The sequence below is a fragment of the Peromyscus maniculatus genome, chromosome 21 (genome assembly GCF_049852395.1).
Source record: "Peromyscus maniculatus bairdii isolate BWxNUB_F1_BW_parent chromosome 21, HU_Pman_BW_mat_3.1, whole genome shotgun sequence".
Lineage (NCBI taxonomy): Eukaryota > Metazoa > Chordata > Mammalia > Rodentia > Cricetidae > Peromyscus > Peromyscus maniculatus.
Genome location: NC_134872.1, coordinates 43,054,893 through 43,072,974, shown reverse-complemented (window position 1 = coordinate 43,072,974; position 18,082 = coordinate 43,054,893). Strand labels below are relative to the sequence as shown.

At 41.4% G+C, this 18,082-nt stretch overlaps 1 protein-coding gene across 7 annotated transcripts in view; it reads right to left on the bottom strand.

Moving 5' to 3' along the window:
- Positions 1–4,887: 4,887 nt before the first annotated feature.
- The window catches only part of Satb1 (SATB homeobox 1), a 94,068-nt gene continuing 80,873 nt past the window's right edge, over positions 4,888–18,082 (bottom strand). For 5 of the 7 annotated variants that reach the window (XM_076557536.1, XM_076557535.1, XM_016006939.3 and 2 more), the window contains exons 10-12: positions 8,862–9,065; positions 8,249–8,344; positions 4,888–6,613 (exon numbers count right to left, since the gene is read on the bottom strand). In XM_076557536.1, the coding sequence (XP_076413651.1) occupies positions 6,107–6,613; positions 8,249–8,344; positions 8,862–9,065 (807 nt within the window). In that variant the 3' untranslated portion in view covers positions 4,888–6,106. The remainder of the gene's footprint in view (positions 6,614–8,248; positions 8,345–8,861; positions 9,066–18,082) is intronic. The other 2 variants (XM_076557537.1, XM_006988470.4) reach the window with 1 other exon arrangement.

Sequence of the window (18,082 nt, the reverse complement as noted above, 5' to 3'; positions counted from 1 at the left end):
GAGAGAATGGACTACTTCAAGTCATTCCTTGACCTCTGCACATGTGCTATGGGGTGTGTGTGTGTAATTTTGAAATTACATAATTTCAAAAGAAAACAAAATGCATCATTGAAGGGGGTTGTCCATAGAACGTGACTCTTATCTATTTTGTGTGATCAAAATTTTTGCTACGTTGTCTAATCTCCTACATGCACTAATTCATTCATTTATTCCTCCACCAAATGTATTTCTGTGGCAGGATTTGAAAATACAAGACTTTAATAGTAAATTTACTCGAATGAACAACTGTGTATAGCTGCAGTTTATGTACTACATGAACCCCTACTAATGTTAAATGCAGAATTCTGACATCTGAGTGGTTTGATTCCATTTGACATATTATTCTTTAAAAATAAGAAAAATGCCAAATGCCTCCATGAACCTCTGTATCTGGAGCACAGAATTATTAATGAAATCGAGTTCTTGTTTCAAAACTCGGTTTTCTGAATTGTACCGTTTGGTGTGTGAATTCATGAGTGCAGTGGGGATGGAGGGGCTGCCCAGCCCATTTCTACTTCTCAGTACACAAACCCCTGCTTGAAGATTTATTTATTTTTTCTCCTCAGGCAAGGAAGATTCCTGTCCTCTTTAATTTCCTTTTCCTGGGCATGTTACAAATATCCTCGCTGTGTTTCTTCAGGTCTATTGTAGTGGAGCCAATTCTTCCTTTTCTCTGCCTCTCACCTGCGCCTGTCTCCTTACTTGTGTGTAAGATGTCAAAGGAAAGCCGAGGGCAACACCTCAAGATGCCACCTTGAAACCCAAAATGCCAACCAATTCTTTTCTGCACCTGAAGCTTTTAATTCTTTAATCCACCGTGGAATGTTGCTTAATTACATATTTTATTATGCAGAACTGAAAATTATGTACTTTAGTTTCCAAAATGATAGGAAAGCATGGGCTGTTTATAAATAAAAGAGAGGCTGGTTTGCCTCTGGTTTTTCTCTTACACATATTTGTGGGGTTCTCCTGGGTTTGCCTCTTAAAATCTGGCTTTTTGAAAATGCTCAGCAAGTTCTGGGGAAAAAACAAAATTTTAAGTTTCCTCTAGAAATAAGAAGATTCACTTCTTGGCAAAAATGTAACATGCTGTTGTAGTATTTTAATAGGCAAATCCACAGGACAGCTGGGTTCCTTTTGTTGATACTTTTTGTCTTAATTCACTGAATTTCATAAAGTATTAATAGAAAAATGTTAGAATTGTTAGCTGAAGGATGTTGTTACAGCTCATTTATTTTTCATTTCCATGTTTTCTTTTTTTGTTTTTTTCCTCACAATTTTCCTAATAGTTTATGAAAAAATGGATGTGTATAGCTTTTATTCATATGAAGACAGCAGACTTTTGGGTTATTATTCCAGGGTGAAACATCTCATAGACTTGATTTAAATCAGTGTTCAACTTTTTCTTTTAACAAAATACATGTTGCTTTGTGTCTGTGGAAGAATTGAATTGCACTGTATTTGAGAAATTATTGAGAAAATGAGAGAGCTGGATTTGAGGCTAATGTGGCCACTTTGCAGCTAAGCAAGTCAGTTAACCTTTGAGCTTTCACTGTCCGCTGGTCTTTGAAGTGAGCGGGTTAGTGTCCGCTCTAAGTGCCTCCTAGTGGGATGGAGAGCTTTAAATAAGACACGGTGAGTCTGATAAAATGAAGCACTCTTCAGATGTTGCTGTTGGTTTAAACATATTGGAGGGCAATGGCAGCAGAGCGGCCTCAGCAGGAAGGCTGCCTTTGTATCAGACAGAGTTAAAACTGCAAACAAGTGGGGTGACACCTGTCCCCACATGGAGATGCTGTTCAGCAGGTCTGTGTCCTGAGCAAAATGCTCCTTTGCATTGTGTTGCTACCGAGGAAATACATTAATGCACACCTTTAAATATGTGTGCCTGAACATTCTGATCTAGCGGGCACTGTCGGATGTTTCAGGAGAGGAAAACCAGATAGAGACAGACATCACTTCTTTCTTGGAAGATGTTAAGGCATGAATTACAGACTGTCACTAGAATGAAGATTTATTTGAATGTATTTCTGATCGAGCTCACAGTGAAGAAATACTGTTCAGCATTTAACTTGGCGTAAAAGGGATCATTTTTCAGTTTCTCTGCTCTTACCTTGCTCACACTCCACTGCATCCACTCACAAACCACAATTAAAGACAAGTCCAAGTCAAGTGCTTTGGCTACAGTTAGGTGTATTAGCAGCTGGAAGTAGCCAATAGGAAAAGATGACTTCATACCCATCTTTGGCACAAGGGAAATAACCGTGATTGAATTTCAGTAGTGCTCTTTTCATAAAATTAAATGTGTGTGTGTATGTGTATATAAATATACATCTGTATAGAAGAATATAAGAAAGGCTTAAAAATGTTGCTCATATTTTAAACATTAATTCCAAACTATTTTTATTTAACATATGGTATTGTCAAACAGGTATAGTATTCTTGACATACACCTTCCACCACATTTTGTTAGAGGGCACTTTATATTTATCAAAAATTGTGCGTATTAATAGGTTGTAGCTCGATTTTTGTCTAAAGACATGCAAGTATCCACTGTTTACATGTAAAGGATTGCTTCAGAGGAAACACTGAATCCAAGAATAGGCCCCTTTGAGAATTCCTTCTACGAACATTTTCGATGGCTCCTGCTCTGGAGCTGAGGGTTCCCATGCTGCCATCCACATTTCTGGCTGCCATCAGCACAATAGACTCATCCCCATTGCTCTAATACAGGCCATACACATTTTAATTGCTCTTGTTGAAAATATCACCAGGCAGTTCATAATATCTCATTTATTGAAAATATTGTGACAATCAAGGACCTTGTTATCAGCCAAACGTGAACAATTGGGACTAGGGAAGAATTTGATAGAAGCATGGGTGGGACACTCACTTTTAATCACTCCTGAACCATTTGAGTTTTTCTATCCAAGCTATGTAGTTTAAATAAGCATAGTTAACTATAGATACTACTAGGGGTGAACACTTAAGCTCAGAATTTCTTAGTACTAAATGCCAGTCAATAAACATTTTATACATATGTACAGACTTTGTTATCAAGTGCCACACAAGTAGGGCACACATATTAGTTACCTTCATTTTCAAAGGTTATATGTCAACTCTGTGTGGCAGGAAGATACTATCAACATCTTTTTTTGCATAATGTGCAAGTATTATATGGCCACACAGTGTAATACAAATTAGTGGCAAAGTGCTGAGTGAAGGAATCCATGACAGACTCAGGTGCACACGGTCGAATATTACCCGTGAACTACCTGACTCTGCTAAGGTCTGAATAGCACGAAGCACTATGTCATGCCCAGTGTTTAAACATTTTCAAATATGGGGACACAATGAAGCTCGTTAAAGGAATTTCACCAATAGCCATAGGCAGCAGCAGGAGAGACATGGGTGACATGGCATTGGGGAGTAATATGGATCACATGAGAAATCTTCCGAAATACGCTGTCCTCAACAGTTCTCCACCCCATCGTGATCATTGCCATTTGCTGACATGTGCTTTGTCCTAAAGTAACCAAACCATGCTGACCTTGAAGTTCAAACATCTGCATTCTGATGGCACAGCGGTGTTGCTTTCCATCACACTCACTTCCTAGGAAAAAGCTTGCAAAAGAATTTAGACTGTTAGGAATGGGAAAATTTTACATGCAACCTGATTTCTCCTTCCAAAATACTATCAAATTTTATACCTATTTGATATTGTAAGTGTTGGGGTGTTTAAAATGAAAAAGGACATCAGTTTCTACTTGATTTTCTGTAGATCTTAAGCCTGGGGAAAAGGAGAACGTGGGTGATCTTTAGTTGGTGACATGATAGTTTCTTTTTTCTTTAACATTTGAAATTCAGCTTACATGAATTCAAATGCCTTTGGCTCAAATGATTACTTTTCTGAACTCCAGCAAACAAGATAGTTTGCATTGTTTTCTCATTTAATAAAAAGAATTGAAATTAGTTTGTAATAAGGCAGCAGCAGCCTTCTAACTTGCTCAGCTGTTTCAGAGTAAAGCCTTAGAGGAATTTGCAAGGAGCTCATTTTGGGCTAACACAAAGGCCATGAGGTCCCCTCCAGGAGCTCATCACACCTGAGGAAATGCTCCTCAGGAAAAGGGTAACTCAGAGCTCTGGCTCCATGAACCCAAATACCCTCATTAACACTTAGGGGACCTAACAAAGGGATACAAAAAGACAAACAGAAAAAAAAAAAAAGTTCCCCTAGAAGCACAACATGCCTTGCTTACCCCGACTGCTCCTGGGGCATGGTGCAGCAGTTTAGAAGGTGGTGTTTGAATTTGAATTCTAGGGGTGTTACTCTTCCTGTCTTCACGGAGTTCTCAGTTTTGACAAAGGAAGCCAAATAAACTCAGGATTATTGTACCTTCCCTCCTTATCACTTGTAAAACAGATCAAAACCAAACCAAACAACCCCCTCCCCTAAAACACTTAATATGAAGGGCTCTCGCACAGAAGGTCCATTTGTTCCCTTATTTATGCGATTAATGGCTTTGAAAAATACACCCTAGCTTAAAGAAAAGTATTGCCCTAACTGGAGGATTGTGAGAAAAAAGGCAGATACACCATCCCAAGTACTTAACTGCTAGAGTAACTCATGTTTCTGTTGGAGTCTTTGACTGTCCTGTGTAGTAAGCAAAACCAGATTATCTTCTGCACTGTGAAATTTCATGCCTGCTTAAAAGTGAGCATGTGTGTGACTTTAGTATTTCAGGCAAGTGTTCAGGTGCTCTCTTCAGTGTTCAAGACAGCACCGTGCACCTACACGACCACCGTCCTTGCGCTTGGTCACATAAGCAGACAAACCCTGCCATGGCATACCATACAAACAATTTTAATCGTGTAGTTACAGTCAATAACCACTTCTAATCAGCACATCTCTGCATAAAGAAACTTGTGATACACTTATAAAAACAGCAGCTGTAACAAAATAGCTGGTGTTTTCATAGTCATAAACTCATAAAAAAAGAAATACACCTTTATACAGAAATTTCATACAGATGTCGCTTTAAAGTTGAGTGTAAACCAAAGGAAGACACATTGCAAACATCAATTATTTTCACATTAATTGCATAATTTTCTAAGGTGATCTATTAGTTTTATTTACCTAGGTTTATTTGCATGATAGTAAAAATTGCATACAACAACAGGAGTGAAGCTTCTAGAGTGAATTGCTTGGATAACATAGACTTTTATAGGCAACTGTGTAAAGCACATTTTCTCTATTTAAAACTTTTAAGACACTTTGTTTTACTGCCCATCAAAATACAGTTATAAATAGAAAGGAAATCAGTATGGTAACAAGAGAAGCAACATTACATTTAACAGAAACTTTCAAAAACTTAATTACAACATGATGCTGCAGGATCTACAAATAAATAAGGAGGACTAAATTGTGTTTCACATTTTCTTTTCCTTAAAAAAAATCATGTAACAATGAGAATGAAAAAAAATTACAGTGAACTTTTATTTCCAAAATAAAAAACAAATTTTAATTACGGCAGTGCCATATAATACAAGGCATTTGTTGGCATATGTCATCTTTAAACTGCATTCCACAGTCTATAGTTCTTTTTTTTAACATACAATCGAGTAACAAACTCATTTTTTTTTTCCTTTTTCTCTTTAAAATAAGGGGCCAGTTTCCAAAGACCAGTGTGGAGTGTTACAGAAATAATGAAAGGAAAGGCAATCATAATCACAGAAGTTATAATGCTTATTTGAGGCTCCAGAACAGTAATAATGAAAAGGAAAACCAATCTCTGGTATCATGCTGACAGGGCGCACACCGTGGTGCAGCCCGTGAACACAAATTCTACCATCAGACACCACCGACGCCTCACTGGGGCTGCCTTGCAGTCCGGACCACAGTAAACCTTCAGTGCTGTCTGTCATGTCCTTCCGACTTCCTGTTTGTGCAAGTTTCTGAAGATTTATTGGCCAAACAATAAACAATGAACGTTTTCTGCGCGAACACAAGGTGGACTTTTCATTTTGTTAGTAAATACCAGTGGTACGGATGAAAATAACACTTTTCTCAGTCTTTCAAGTCGGCGTTAATGTCCGTGCTCCCTTCCACCGACAGCTCCTCCTCCAGTTTCACAGAAAACAGGGTGTTGGCGTTTTTATCCTGGACACTCTCTTCCAAATCCTTCAGCAACTCCTCCTCTTTGTATTCCGCCACATCCACTTCCAAGCCGGAGTTGTCCTTCAGTTTACCGTGGTGCTTGAGATAGTACCGCTGGTTCTGAAAGAACTTGATGATGGTGTACTTGGGGAGGTCGAGCTGTGCAGACAGAGTCTGGATGGCCTCTTCATCCGGGTACAGGCCCACATCTTGGATGAAGCTCTGAAGGATCCCCAGGGCTTCCACAGAAATTTTGGTTCGTGGCCTGGTCTTCTGCCGGTTTTCCTCATCGGACTCTGCAGAGGAGGCCACCGTGGGCTGCCGTGGGGGCAGCCTGGGGCCTGCCTGGGGCTGGGGCTGCGGCTGCGGAGGAGGAGGTGGCGGCTGCTGCTGCTGCTGCTGTTGCGGCTGCTGCTGCTGCAAAAGACAAACAAACACGAGTCAGATCCGCTGGGAGCCGCTGCAGTGAGAGTAGGTGCCTGCCAAGCCTGTGTCTGAGGAAGAGCGGCCGGTTAAACAGCCCACAGCCTTTATTAAATAAATAAACACACTTCTGAGCTCAGAGCTGGGCAGCTAGGAGCAGTGCAGCTTGCAGGGCTACTGTGCTCACTTATCAGCGATCTGTGGAGGAGAAAAACAGCTGGGAAAAACGGGAGCCTCGCTTGCACTCTCCTAGAAGGGTTCTCACCCTCACCGAAGGCGGCCAGCAAAGCACATCATGATGTCATTAATTAACAAAGACTTAAAAGAAGAATCCTTCTTAGATTCCAGGGACAATGTCAGAAGGCTGAGTACCCAGCTCCGGGGAAAGCAGTGTGCCTGGCCATGCTGCATCTGTGGCTGCACCCTGGAGGACAGCACAGCAACCACGTCCTTTATTCTGCACACCTCTTGGAGGTGCAAGGATGCTGTCTCAGACAGTTCCAATTCTCTCTCTCTCTCTCTCTCTCTCTCTCTCTCTCTCTCTCTCTCTCTCTCTCTCTCTCTCTCTCTCTCTCGCACGCGCACACACACACACACACACACACACACTTTCCTACCAAACTGCACTAAGCTAACACTACGTTTTTTTCCTTACCCCCACCAAATAAAGGTTCACTCCATTCTACACCAGCTGGCGAATTGTTTTGTCTATAGTAAACTACGATGTGATTAGGCTTTAAATTTAATGTATACAGACACTTTTTCATAATTAGTATCTGCATATGTGCTGTAATTCCTGTACACAATTATACGTAACAAACGTGTGGCATGTGTCTACTGCGCACTCGACATCCATAATTCTTATCAGCCAAGCCAATCAACCCTGGGTGCTCAAAGCCGCAATGTATTAGAACATTTGTCCTGTGCTTAAGCATTTCCTCTTATCCCCCTAAGAAGCAATTTTATTAAAAACAATTTACATTTTCAAACAAGTACTATTTTTATTACTTAACATATATCTTTCTTGTCTTTGTTTTAGCTGAAACAGTCAGTTTTTCAGGCTTTCACAATTATTTTAGTGCTTAATATCCTGAGGGATTCTCTTTTTCAATTTGTTTTATCTTTAATAAATACTCAAGGATTTTTTTTTCCTGGTGGATGAATAACTCTATTATTTTAGCTACAGATATCCGTATTTTTCACAGACAGCAATACCAGGAAGGAGTGTGGGTGATTCAACAAAGATGTCAGGCAGGTTTCTGGGGCCCTAGAGGTAATGGCATTTTCCTTCAAGGAAAAAGCTAAAAAAAAAAAAACCTTCAGATTTAGCAGAAATAAGTTACACAGCTTAAATTCAACTACAACATGCTGTTTAAGTTCCTGAAGCCACAGGAGCTCCACTGTGGTCTGGTCCACAGCCCTTTAATCAAGTTCCTCATGGGCTTCCACAGAGGCTGTGCCCCACACAGGCGACATCAAGCACAGCTAAGTGCTGGCACTATGGGCTTTGGCCAGAGCCATGGCCATTCCATTACTGTCCTTTGCACATCTGAAAACCCTAGCTGAGGGAGCTGGCCTTCACGACACCTTTTCCCCTTTCTCCTGGCACAGGAACTGGTGCCCGCTCACCTGAGGAGCAGCATTGGGCCATGGTGCAGGGCTCGGCAGGCCTGGTAAGAAAGCGGCTCTAGACTCTCCTTTGCCAAGGGTGCTGGGAGAGGGGCTCTAAGGAAAGACAAACAGACATGACTCACCCTGTCCTGCCCTGGGGTGGGTGGGGAGGCTGTGTGAGGTGAAGGTGGGATGAGGAGCATTCAGCAAGATGGGTTTCCCTCCCCTTCACTATGGAATGAAATGTGTGACTGTCCTCTACGGCTCACTGGTGGTCCCTTTCCTCCAGGGCAGTATGGTTTTAATTAGGAAGCAGTTTTAAGTTCAATTTTAAAAACACACTAAAAGGTATGTTCTAAGCTTTCATAATCAAAACCCAGTGCTAACCAAGGCACCCTTACTATTCTAGCAGTCCAAAATGGGGTTCCTGCCTCGTTAGGGTGAGACTACTACCCAGCAGCCAGAAACAGCGTGTTTATCATCCTTTTATCCTGAGCAAGATGGCAGTGTGCTGCTGTCTGCAGTAGAAGCCTGTATGTGGACTGTGGGAAGAGAAGAACCACTGATTTCCCTGCTAAGTTGAAGGCTTTGTTTATTTAGTGCTGCGCGGAACTGGCCAAGGTAAACGAACCTGAATCTGTTCTGCTGGAACATGGATGATGTGGGGTGGCCTGTCGCCATGGTGATGCACAGCATTGCTCTCCTGCTCATAGATGGCATCACGCTCAGGCTGAGGAAGACTGAGGAACCTGCGGATCATGGACAGGTTCTCCCACAGGGTCCTGTTTTCTGGAGAAGGATCTTCTTTCCAGCGCAGCAGCTCACACAGCCATCCCTGAGGAGGAAAGGGCGACAGGTCAGTTTGTGCTGGGGCTGGAATCTTCCACAGATGCTAAAAAGGAGGCTCCAATAGTTAACTTTTTTATCACACACCACTCCAATCTGCTTTAATATTTTTTCCTTTGAATCCATAAGAGAGGATAGTTGTACCTATGGGGAAGTAGGCTGTTTCTGATCAATGTTCAGATCGATATCTTCATGGGCAGACACATGGGCTGGGGAGATGGCTTAGGCAGTCAGTGCTCACTCTTCAACTACCAAGAGCTGAGCTTGGATCCCCAGAACCCATATAAAAACCTGTTACCTGTCACCCCAGTGACAGGTGCAGAGACAGACACCAGGGGCTTGCTTACCAGCCAGTGTAGCGAAAATGGAGAGTTTCAGGTTCAATAAGAGACCCTGACTTAAAAAATAAGGTGGAGAGCCATAAAGGAAGACAACCGGACACCAACCTTTTGCCTGGACACACACATGTGCGCGCACACACACACACACACACAGAGAAAGTAAGGACAGACGTTTTCACACTCATTCATCAGACTCTGCCGTAAGAGTGATGGGTCAGAAACAAAGGCGAGGGAGGTGCAGCCCCGCCCAGCCTTCGTGTTCGCCAGTGGCCACGGAAGGCATGGAGGTGGCAAGTCAGAGCTCTAGAAATCAACTGTCCTCAAAGGCTTTCCTAAGCTCGCGCGCGCGCACACACACACACACAGAGAGAGAGAGAGAGAGACAGACAGACAGACAGACAGACAGATAGACACACGGGGGAGGGGAAGGGAAGAGGGAGAGAGAAAGAGACAGAGACAGACAGACAGACAGAGACACACACAGGCGAGAGGAGGGAGGGGGAAGGGAGGAGAGAGAGAGAGAGAGAGAGAGAGAGAGAGAGAGAGAGAGAGAGAGAGAGAGAGAGAGAGAGAGAGAGAGAACACCTGCCTGCATGCTTGGGCATGAATACATTGTCTTTATTACCATGGGCATTAGCAGAGTTCTTCAACAAGGCCCTTTCTTAAAGGGAGCCTCAGAGTCCTGCTTTTTTGTCAGCTCTGGCACATGACTTGTCAGGCAAGAACTTTAGTCAGTTTTTAGGGTAAAGAGTGAAGGGCAAACTCTGTCGAGGACCCAGTCTGACCCAGCGTGATTCTCAAGTCTTCACTGTCTGGATGGTTCAACAGATGACTCCTACCGCCATCTCCACCTTTAGTCCCACCCGCCCCCCGGGACCGGAAACAATGGGGTAGGAGGGAGGGAGGGACAGTGTCCAACGGAGCCCACACTGCCACCTCTCACCGGACTGTCTGGAGACGCCTCACCCGGACACACTGGGGGCAGCGCCACTCCCTCACCGCTGCCCCCCGTGACCTGTGATTGGCACACAAACTGGTACACTGTCCTGTGCCATGGACAGCACTCCCATCCTGTGCACTCTCCAGAGATGCTCTTCCTCGTTCTTCTCCTCCCCCACAGACCTCTACCTGAGGTCACTCTATGTCCTTCCTTCCCGCCATTCTCCCTCATTCCCTGAGCAGGAAACCCGCTGGGGCTCTGCCTTTGGGAACTGCTCTAAAATGAAGGCACAGGACACTGTGCCTCTATCATGTGAATTTTAGATCTATGCACAGAGGGGTCTGCTTTTTCTGTTACTGCAAGATGAAACCAGACGACTGTATGTCTTTCTTTCTGTCTTCAAACTGGGTGAACCTTTCAAAAGGAGCTTCTATTTGTGATAATGGTGAAAGAGAACAAGGCATTCTTCTCTACAGTTGGTCTGAAAGATTGTCTGAGAGACTGCAAAAGAAAAGACAGGGCTGACGTTTCAGCTTCCTACCAGCCGGCCAGAATACCCACGATTCTTGGTGAGGTGTACAGGCTTTACTGTTGCTTTGTTTTTTTGGGGGGTTCAGTATAGAACCCAGGGCTGTTCACACATCAGCCAAGTGCCTCTAAGGAAGATGGGATCCTTTAACAGTTGTTTTTAATTAAGCAAATACACACACACACAAATAAATGTTCAAGTGTGTATATGTGTGTGTGTGTGTGTGTGTGTGTGTGTGTACATATATATATGTGAATGCTCACATATCTGTGTGTATACACACGCACACACACATATATGAATGGTCATGTGATAATGCTTTCATTCAATACTACTGAACATATAATTCAAGATGAGAAGGGGCAGTACCCTGAAGATTTAACCTGAAAGAATAGCCACTAAAAAGGAAAAACAAATCTGCCCTGATGACAGAGCCCTGGAGCTGCTTCTCACTTGACCATAGATCCCTGCGCTTACGTCCAGACTGCGGTGGGATGTCAGAGCTGGGCTCTACTTGAGAGAATAGAACATCAACTACAAAGCTGACCTTGAGTATTTACAGTGGAGACATGCCTACCCTGAAGATATTTAGTTCTTATGGGTAAACTCTTGCTATCTGGAGCACGTCATAAAAATATCACCTATTTCCCTAGATCCAAGCTATTTCCTTACACCACATCTCTAAATTTTGGGGCAGGGTAGATCTTAGATCTGTCTCCATCTCCCTGGAGGCTTGTCTGCATCCTGTAGCTGTGACCTCTGACAACCTGGATGCCTGGAAGCATGGTCTATTTACTTCCAGAGAAGTGAGAAGGCTGGAGGAGAGGGGAAGAGGCGTTCTGACTTGGCTGGTCCCACTGGGTACTGAACACTGAGCTGTTATCTTTTTTAGAAATATTTTTTTTTAGATATAAATGCACGTAGCTGAAAATTGCCAAGAGTTAAATTAAGAATGATTCGTGTCAGAAAAGCTTCTTGGAGAGTGTTGAAAACATTGATGGCCTCACATCCTTCAGAAACTTCTGTAAGGAAGGCAGAGATCACTTGGCACTTGGATGTAAGTGAAAAACATGTGGATCACAGATGTTCTTTGGAAAAGAAAATCATTAGTTCTTTTAAACCAGCTAATAATGACAGCTAATTCCTAAATAATCACATTCATGTGGGTTTAACAAATATTTCAGAAAGAGAACTCTGACTCATTCAACAAACATTTTGTCTATATTGTCACTTCAGTGTCTCTGCACTTCCCAGACAGATCCTTATTTTTATTAATTGCCCATGACTAACATAACACTTCCAGTACTTTGCTATTAACCTCTGCCCTTAAATAATACTTCTAATTCCTTATCTAAAAATAATGAGATGAATCTGCAGTTGAAACGTGTTTCCGCCTTTTAGAGACAGGACCAGGCTGAAATGACTACAGCAGACGCGTCATGCAAAAATATCTGACGGTGCATCTGGGAACTGTTAGAACTCCACAAGGGGGTTCAAAAAATGAGGAAGAAAACAAAGAGGGGTGTGTTTGTGTGTGTGATCTCTTAAATAACGGGAAACGCACGTTTTTGACACCTTCTTGTTCTTTTGTCACGATAGAAATAGACTGATAAATTCCCAACCAGGATTGGCAAAAATATGATTAACCTGTTTCTATACTAAATACTTTGGAGTACTGTGGCTACCTCAGATTCTATTGCTTTTCACTCCATTGGTCATGACGGTGATCTGTGATTTGAAGGAAGGAACTGAAGAGGACACAAATGCCTTCTCCTTCACCAATCCTGTGTCTGAGATGTCCCCTAAACATTAGAACGGATGCATTTGGAAAGGTGATGGAGAGGCCTGCGTGCTGCTGACATCCAAGTAAACCAAGAACCCCCCAGGAGTGCCACGCTGATTAGGAGGAGAGATAAGAGTGAGACATGGAGCTTTGTTGTGAAATGTGAGCCTTTTCCTTTTAGAAGCGGTCTCTGGGACCTGATGTGCTGTGTACAACCAGAGGCAGGAGGCTCAGGAGACTACTCTCAAATTCAATTAGATCACGACTCTTTGAATGGCAGAAAAGACGGGGCAAAAGAAGCCCTCATCAAATGACGGGACCAATTGGCTCTCAGAAAACTAAAGTGGTACAAGGAACAACCTCAACTGTAAATGTAGTAAATGTGCCAAGCAACATCACACTGCATCTAATGAGGGCAAAATATAAACAGTAGCCACATGTAAATCAATTAGTACAACTTTCAGGATGTTACTACTTTTCAAACTGACAAAGTTTAATTTGACACCTTCTGTTCCAAACCCTTTGTTTCTATTCAAAATCACGCCTTGAGCTGTTGCAATCAATCACAGCACTCCCTATTACTTAAAAAAAAAAAAAAGAAAGAAAGAAAGGAAGGAAGAAAAAAAAAACTGGCATGGACCCCAAATAAGCTGAAAATGCCATGCAGATAAATTCTGAGATAATATGTTCAAACCTGTTATATACAACACAAATCCTGTAAAGTTATGTATTGTAAACCTACATTTATTGAGAACTAAAAGTCTTAAATCCATCTGCCACAAAGGAAATACTGTTATGTACTTTATAGTAACCAACAGCCATCTGCAAATGTCTTGCTACTGTAAGCAAGAAAGCGGTGCAGAGGAGGGTAAAGTGAAGGCGGGAATGAGGAGCATCCTTCTGACTGGTTTTCGTTCAGGATCTAATAAGGAAATGTAAGATTGGGGGAGAAACGGGAAAGAGAAAAAGCAGAGTGACTGCCAAACCCGTGTTACAAAAATCAAAACAAACTCAGAGACAACACAATGGCAATTTATTATGGTCCATGAAACACACGACTGTATGCTCATTTTAAAGGAAAAATTAGCAGTTCCAAACTCAATATTCTAATGATGTGCTTGCTGACAGAATCTTGTTGTGCCACATTCAAATAAAAATCCTGGCACCTCCATCTCTCAGCTGCTAATTTCCAACCAAACTCAATCTCTGATTCCCATGCCATTCTTTAGAGCAGTGAGTTCGAGGCGATTCAGTGCTTCCATTTTAACACAGAAGGGGTACCCAGTGACTCTGAGGTAGGAAACCAACGTCCCCTAAGAAACGCACGCGGGACCTGCAAATCCTCACATACACAGATGTGCTTACAGGCTGGGTCTGAGGCTAAGCTGGGAGTTCCTAACACAGCTAGTTATCAAAGGGAAAATAAACTTTGATACCACGGGGGGGGGGGGGGGGGGGGGGGGAGGGCACTTAGTGCAATATGCATATGTATATAATGCCATTATGTATATATACATTTTAAAACTAAGAGCTATGAAGAGAGAAAGAAAAATGACATGATTTCCTGCTATACCTAAGAAGGAAAAATACATTAAAAAAATCAAATGGTAATTTGAGTTCTAAAAGGCAAAACATTTTAAAGTCTGTATCCATCCCCCTCATCCTCATCTTTTATGTGTTATTTGCGGGAGTATTTTCTTCCAATCTCTGGGGCATATCTTGTAATATATGATATTAAAAGAAATCAATCTAAATAGGAAAGTATTTGATACAAACATTTTAGTGCAAAGCGTGAATTACAGTTTTGCAAGTAGCGGGAACAAGAACGGAGTACATAATCCATTAAACAGCACTTCCAACAAAGAATTCAGCACCGTAGACTCAACTACACTAGGCATTTTGAATGAGTACATTTTCAACAACAACTAACTATAAAGCTTGCAATTTATCATTCAGGAAATAATTTCCTACTTTTAAAAGAATCTGTAAGTGTTACTTATGCAAATGAAGACAGTTTTTAATCTGCCCACAAACATGCTAATAGAGGGCAATTTTTTTTATTTACAAAGCCGCTGGCACTCAAGTGTAATTTCGCATCAGTGTTCTCCTACAAGCCGGGGAAGAAATGGGTTCTGATTGTCAGAACTACCGAATCTGTCACCTTTAGCATAAAGGCTTAAGATGTAACAAAAGATGTCACGTGACTGCTGTTTTAAAGCCCTCCTTTCACATTACAGAAAGGCCCACTTTAACATCTTTTATTTTTTATATGCACTGTATCCAAAATGCAGTATTTAAATATATTATTTTGGGGGGTCTCACTTCAAAGACACTCAACATCTAAGAGTGAGGCCTGGATGCCTCTCAAGCCAACTCCAACTCCAACTCCAACCCTCCCGACACTGGACACTGAGAGTAAAATCCACGGCAGCCAACACTGAAAGCATTTTAAATTATTTACTAGGTTAAAAGGGTGAAATGATACTTTAAATACATCAGATTTCATCATCTAGGCCATTTTTTGGTGGCAAAGTGGTATTGATCTTTCCAAATGCTTAAAATTAGCTAGTTTGCAGAAGGTCATTATTTGATTAAAGGCATTAAAGTTGAGGGCACAAGGCGATGTGCTTTTTCTTCCTTCCCAATTCAAATCATAATATAATTTAATAAAAAGGATCCCATCATGTCCTGTAATAAAAACACTTGTCTTAGGATAGTGTTCTTTATTTAACATGTTAACCTTAAATGCCACGAAATTCTTTAGAAGGGAAACCTCCACTAAAGCCGATTATGTTATGGCCTAATGAGAGAATCTGCCACTAACAATAACGAAGGCCAGGTTCTCCTGCATAGATTAGTGGGAAGCACACCATCGTCCTCTTCCATTTAATGCCACTGACAGCAAAACAGGGGTCCAAGAAGAGACTGGAGCTGCTTCTCTGCCAAGTTAACACGTGTCTTATTACAGAAAACATGAAGAATAAACTTCAACAGAGATGTAGTAGTAAAAGCATTTTTACACTGGAAGGTATATGTTATGCTCACATTCTTACAAGCTGGGTTTTGAAAGGAAATACAGCTTAAATATTCATGTGTGCCCTCTTGATATATTAATTTTCAAGGTGTGGTTTCTGATGCATTCATTTAAAAAAGAAAAAGTAATAATGAAAATATTTTAAACTACTGCTATTTTAAACCCTTGAGATGACTGTTTTTGGACTCCTGAGCTCGTTCCAGACTCTCCAGTTTATTTAAGGGATGTAATATCTTAGCCAAAAATCTGTGGGTTTCTATATTGGGGTAATAATAGGCCATAAACTGAGTGTCTAGAAGTTTCTCATTCTGCCCCTTTGTTATTAAGAGGTTAAGCAACTCTAGCATAGCTTCAGGAGATTTATTATTAGCATAAAAAATAACATTTGCACACGCCTAGAAGAACCTCTTGAAATTTAGTAAAGTTAGAAGGGCGCTCAGAGTCATTTAAAAAAAGTATCATTTGCATTCTACTGTTTTTATTTCCTCCTCTTCCCTATCTTCCCTAGGTCACTGATGTGGGGGCATAAATGTGGTGGTTTTTCTTGGGCTACACACAGATTATTCAGTTCATAGCAAAAGTATCAAATAACGACTTGGCCAGAGGAGATACAAATGACTCTTACTTTCAAAAATGCCAGGAGAGAGAATCCCCAAAATTAAAGGTATTTGCAGAAGAGAGAAGTTGAGAAGTGAGAAAGGGGGAATGAATACAAGTGTGGAATTCTAAGCAGTCTACTAAAATATCTACAACAGTGGTTCTCAACCTGTGAGTTGTGAGCCCTTAAGCCTAAGACCATTGGGAAACACAGGTATTTACATTATGATTCATAACAGTAGCAAAACAGCAGTCATGAAGTAGCAATGAAATAATTTTACAGTTGGGGGTCACCACAACATGAGGAACTGTATTAAAAGGTCACAGCATTAGGAAGGTTGAGAACTACTGGTTTGAAAAAGACAATCTCACTTGACAGAAATATAAGATTTCAAAAGAAGGCCTGGATTTTATTTTTAAAACATTAGATTTGGAAAGTGCCTACCATAAACGTTTGATTTCTATATATACTCCAAATCTAAGCCAAGACAAAAATCTGACTTATATGCATGATAGGTGAACATGAATTCTGAAAAACAATCTTACCTGCCTCCACACAGACCAGAGCCAATGACATTTTTGACATTTTGTAACTTTCAGCAGAATGGTTTAGCCTCTCCCTACTATTTTGACATCTGACCTTCAACTCTTTTTTTTTTTTAACCTCTGCAATTATTAGTTTATTAGTATCATCCAGGACTCATGTTCAGTATTCCTCCTCAAATTACATAAACAAACGCAAATGTAAAGAACCCAAGTCAAAATTATGTAACAAACAGCACTCCATCACAAAAGCGCATAAAATTACAAGAACGCTATTTTAAAACACTGGCACTTTAAGAGAATGATAATCTCAAAAAACCACAAAATTGCCAAATTGACCCCAAAAGCGTGAGCTTAAACTACAAGGCTGCCATGTTAAACTTGTGTTGACATGAGTTCTGACGAGAATGCTGGCTGTAATTCATGCCTTTGCCCATCTATCTAAGGATTGCTCAGGAAACTTGACTGTTCAAAAGTATTTTTAATTAGTTGAGCCAGCTTTTCTTAAAATTATGACCTTCAACTCTTTAAGCTTTCGTTTTCATAAAAGGCACCTCAAAATGGAGAGCACCCCGAGGTGCATGCTGTAACTTCTCAATTTTAGCCTCTACTTCCAACATTAAGAACTATCTACCTACCACTGGCTTCTTCAAGTTGGGGCACCTCTTCCTTAACTTATTCTTGGAGGCACCAAATTCTTTCAATTACCTGCCGTGGAAAAAATTTCCCCTTTTGACTTTCAGGAGAAGCAGACCAGTGATGACCACAGCTGTTATGGACAAGGAACCACCACCTACAGCTGAAGAAGTCCAACACAGAGCTAATTAATAGGATTCTCAATTCAGTCTGCAGACCTGCAGGTGCACCCTCCCATTAAGACACTGTGACACAATGATGTCATCTACAAAGTTCACACCTAAAAACCCCCAGCTGAGCTACAAAAAAAAGAAAGAAAGAAAGAAAGAAAGAAAGGAAGGAAGGAAGGAAGGAAGGAAGGAAGGAAGGAAGGAAGGAAGGAAGGAAGAAAGAAAGATAGAAAGAAAGAAAAGCCAAAAAATCCTCTAAGTGTTCTAAGTGAATTTGTGATTTTTGTGCTGGGCTCCACCTACAGCTATCCGTGGTCATCTGGGGCCTGTGGGTTCCAGGATGAGCATGCCTCTGAGCTCTGAAAGCTTCCAGACAGGCAAACAGACCAGGCCTTTTGGCTTTCTTGAATCCCCTTGACCATCTGTGAGAGGC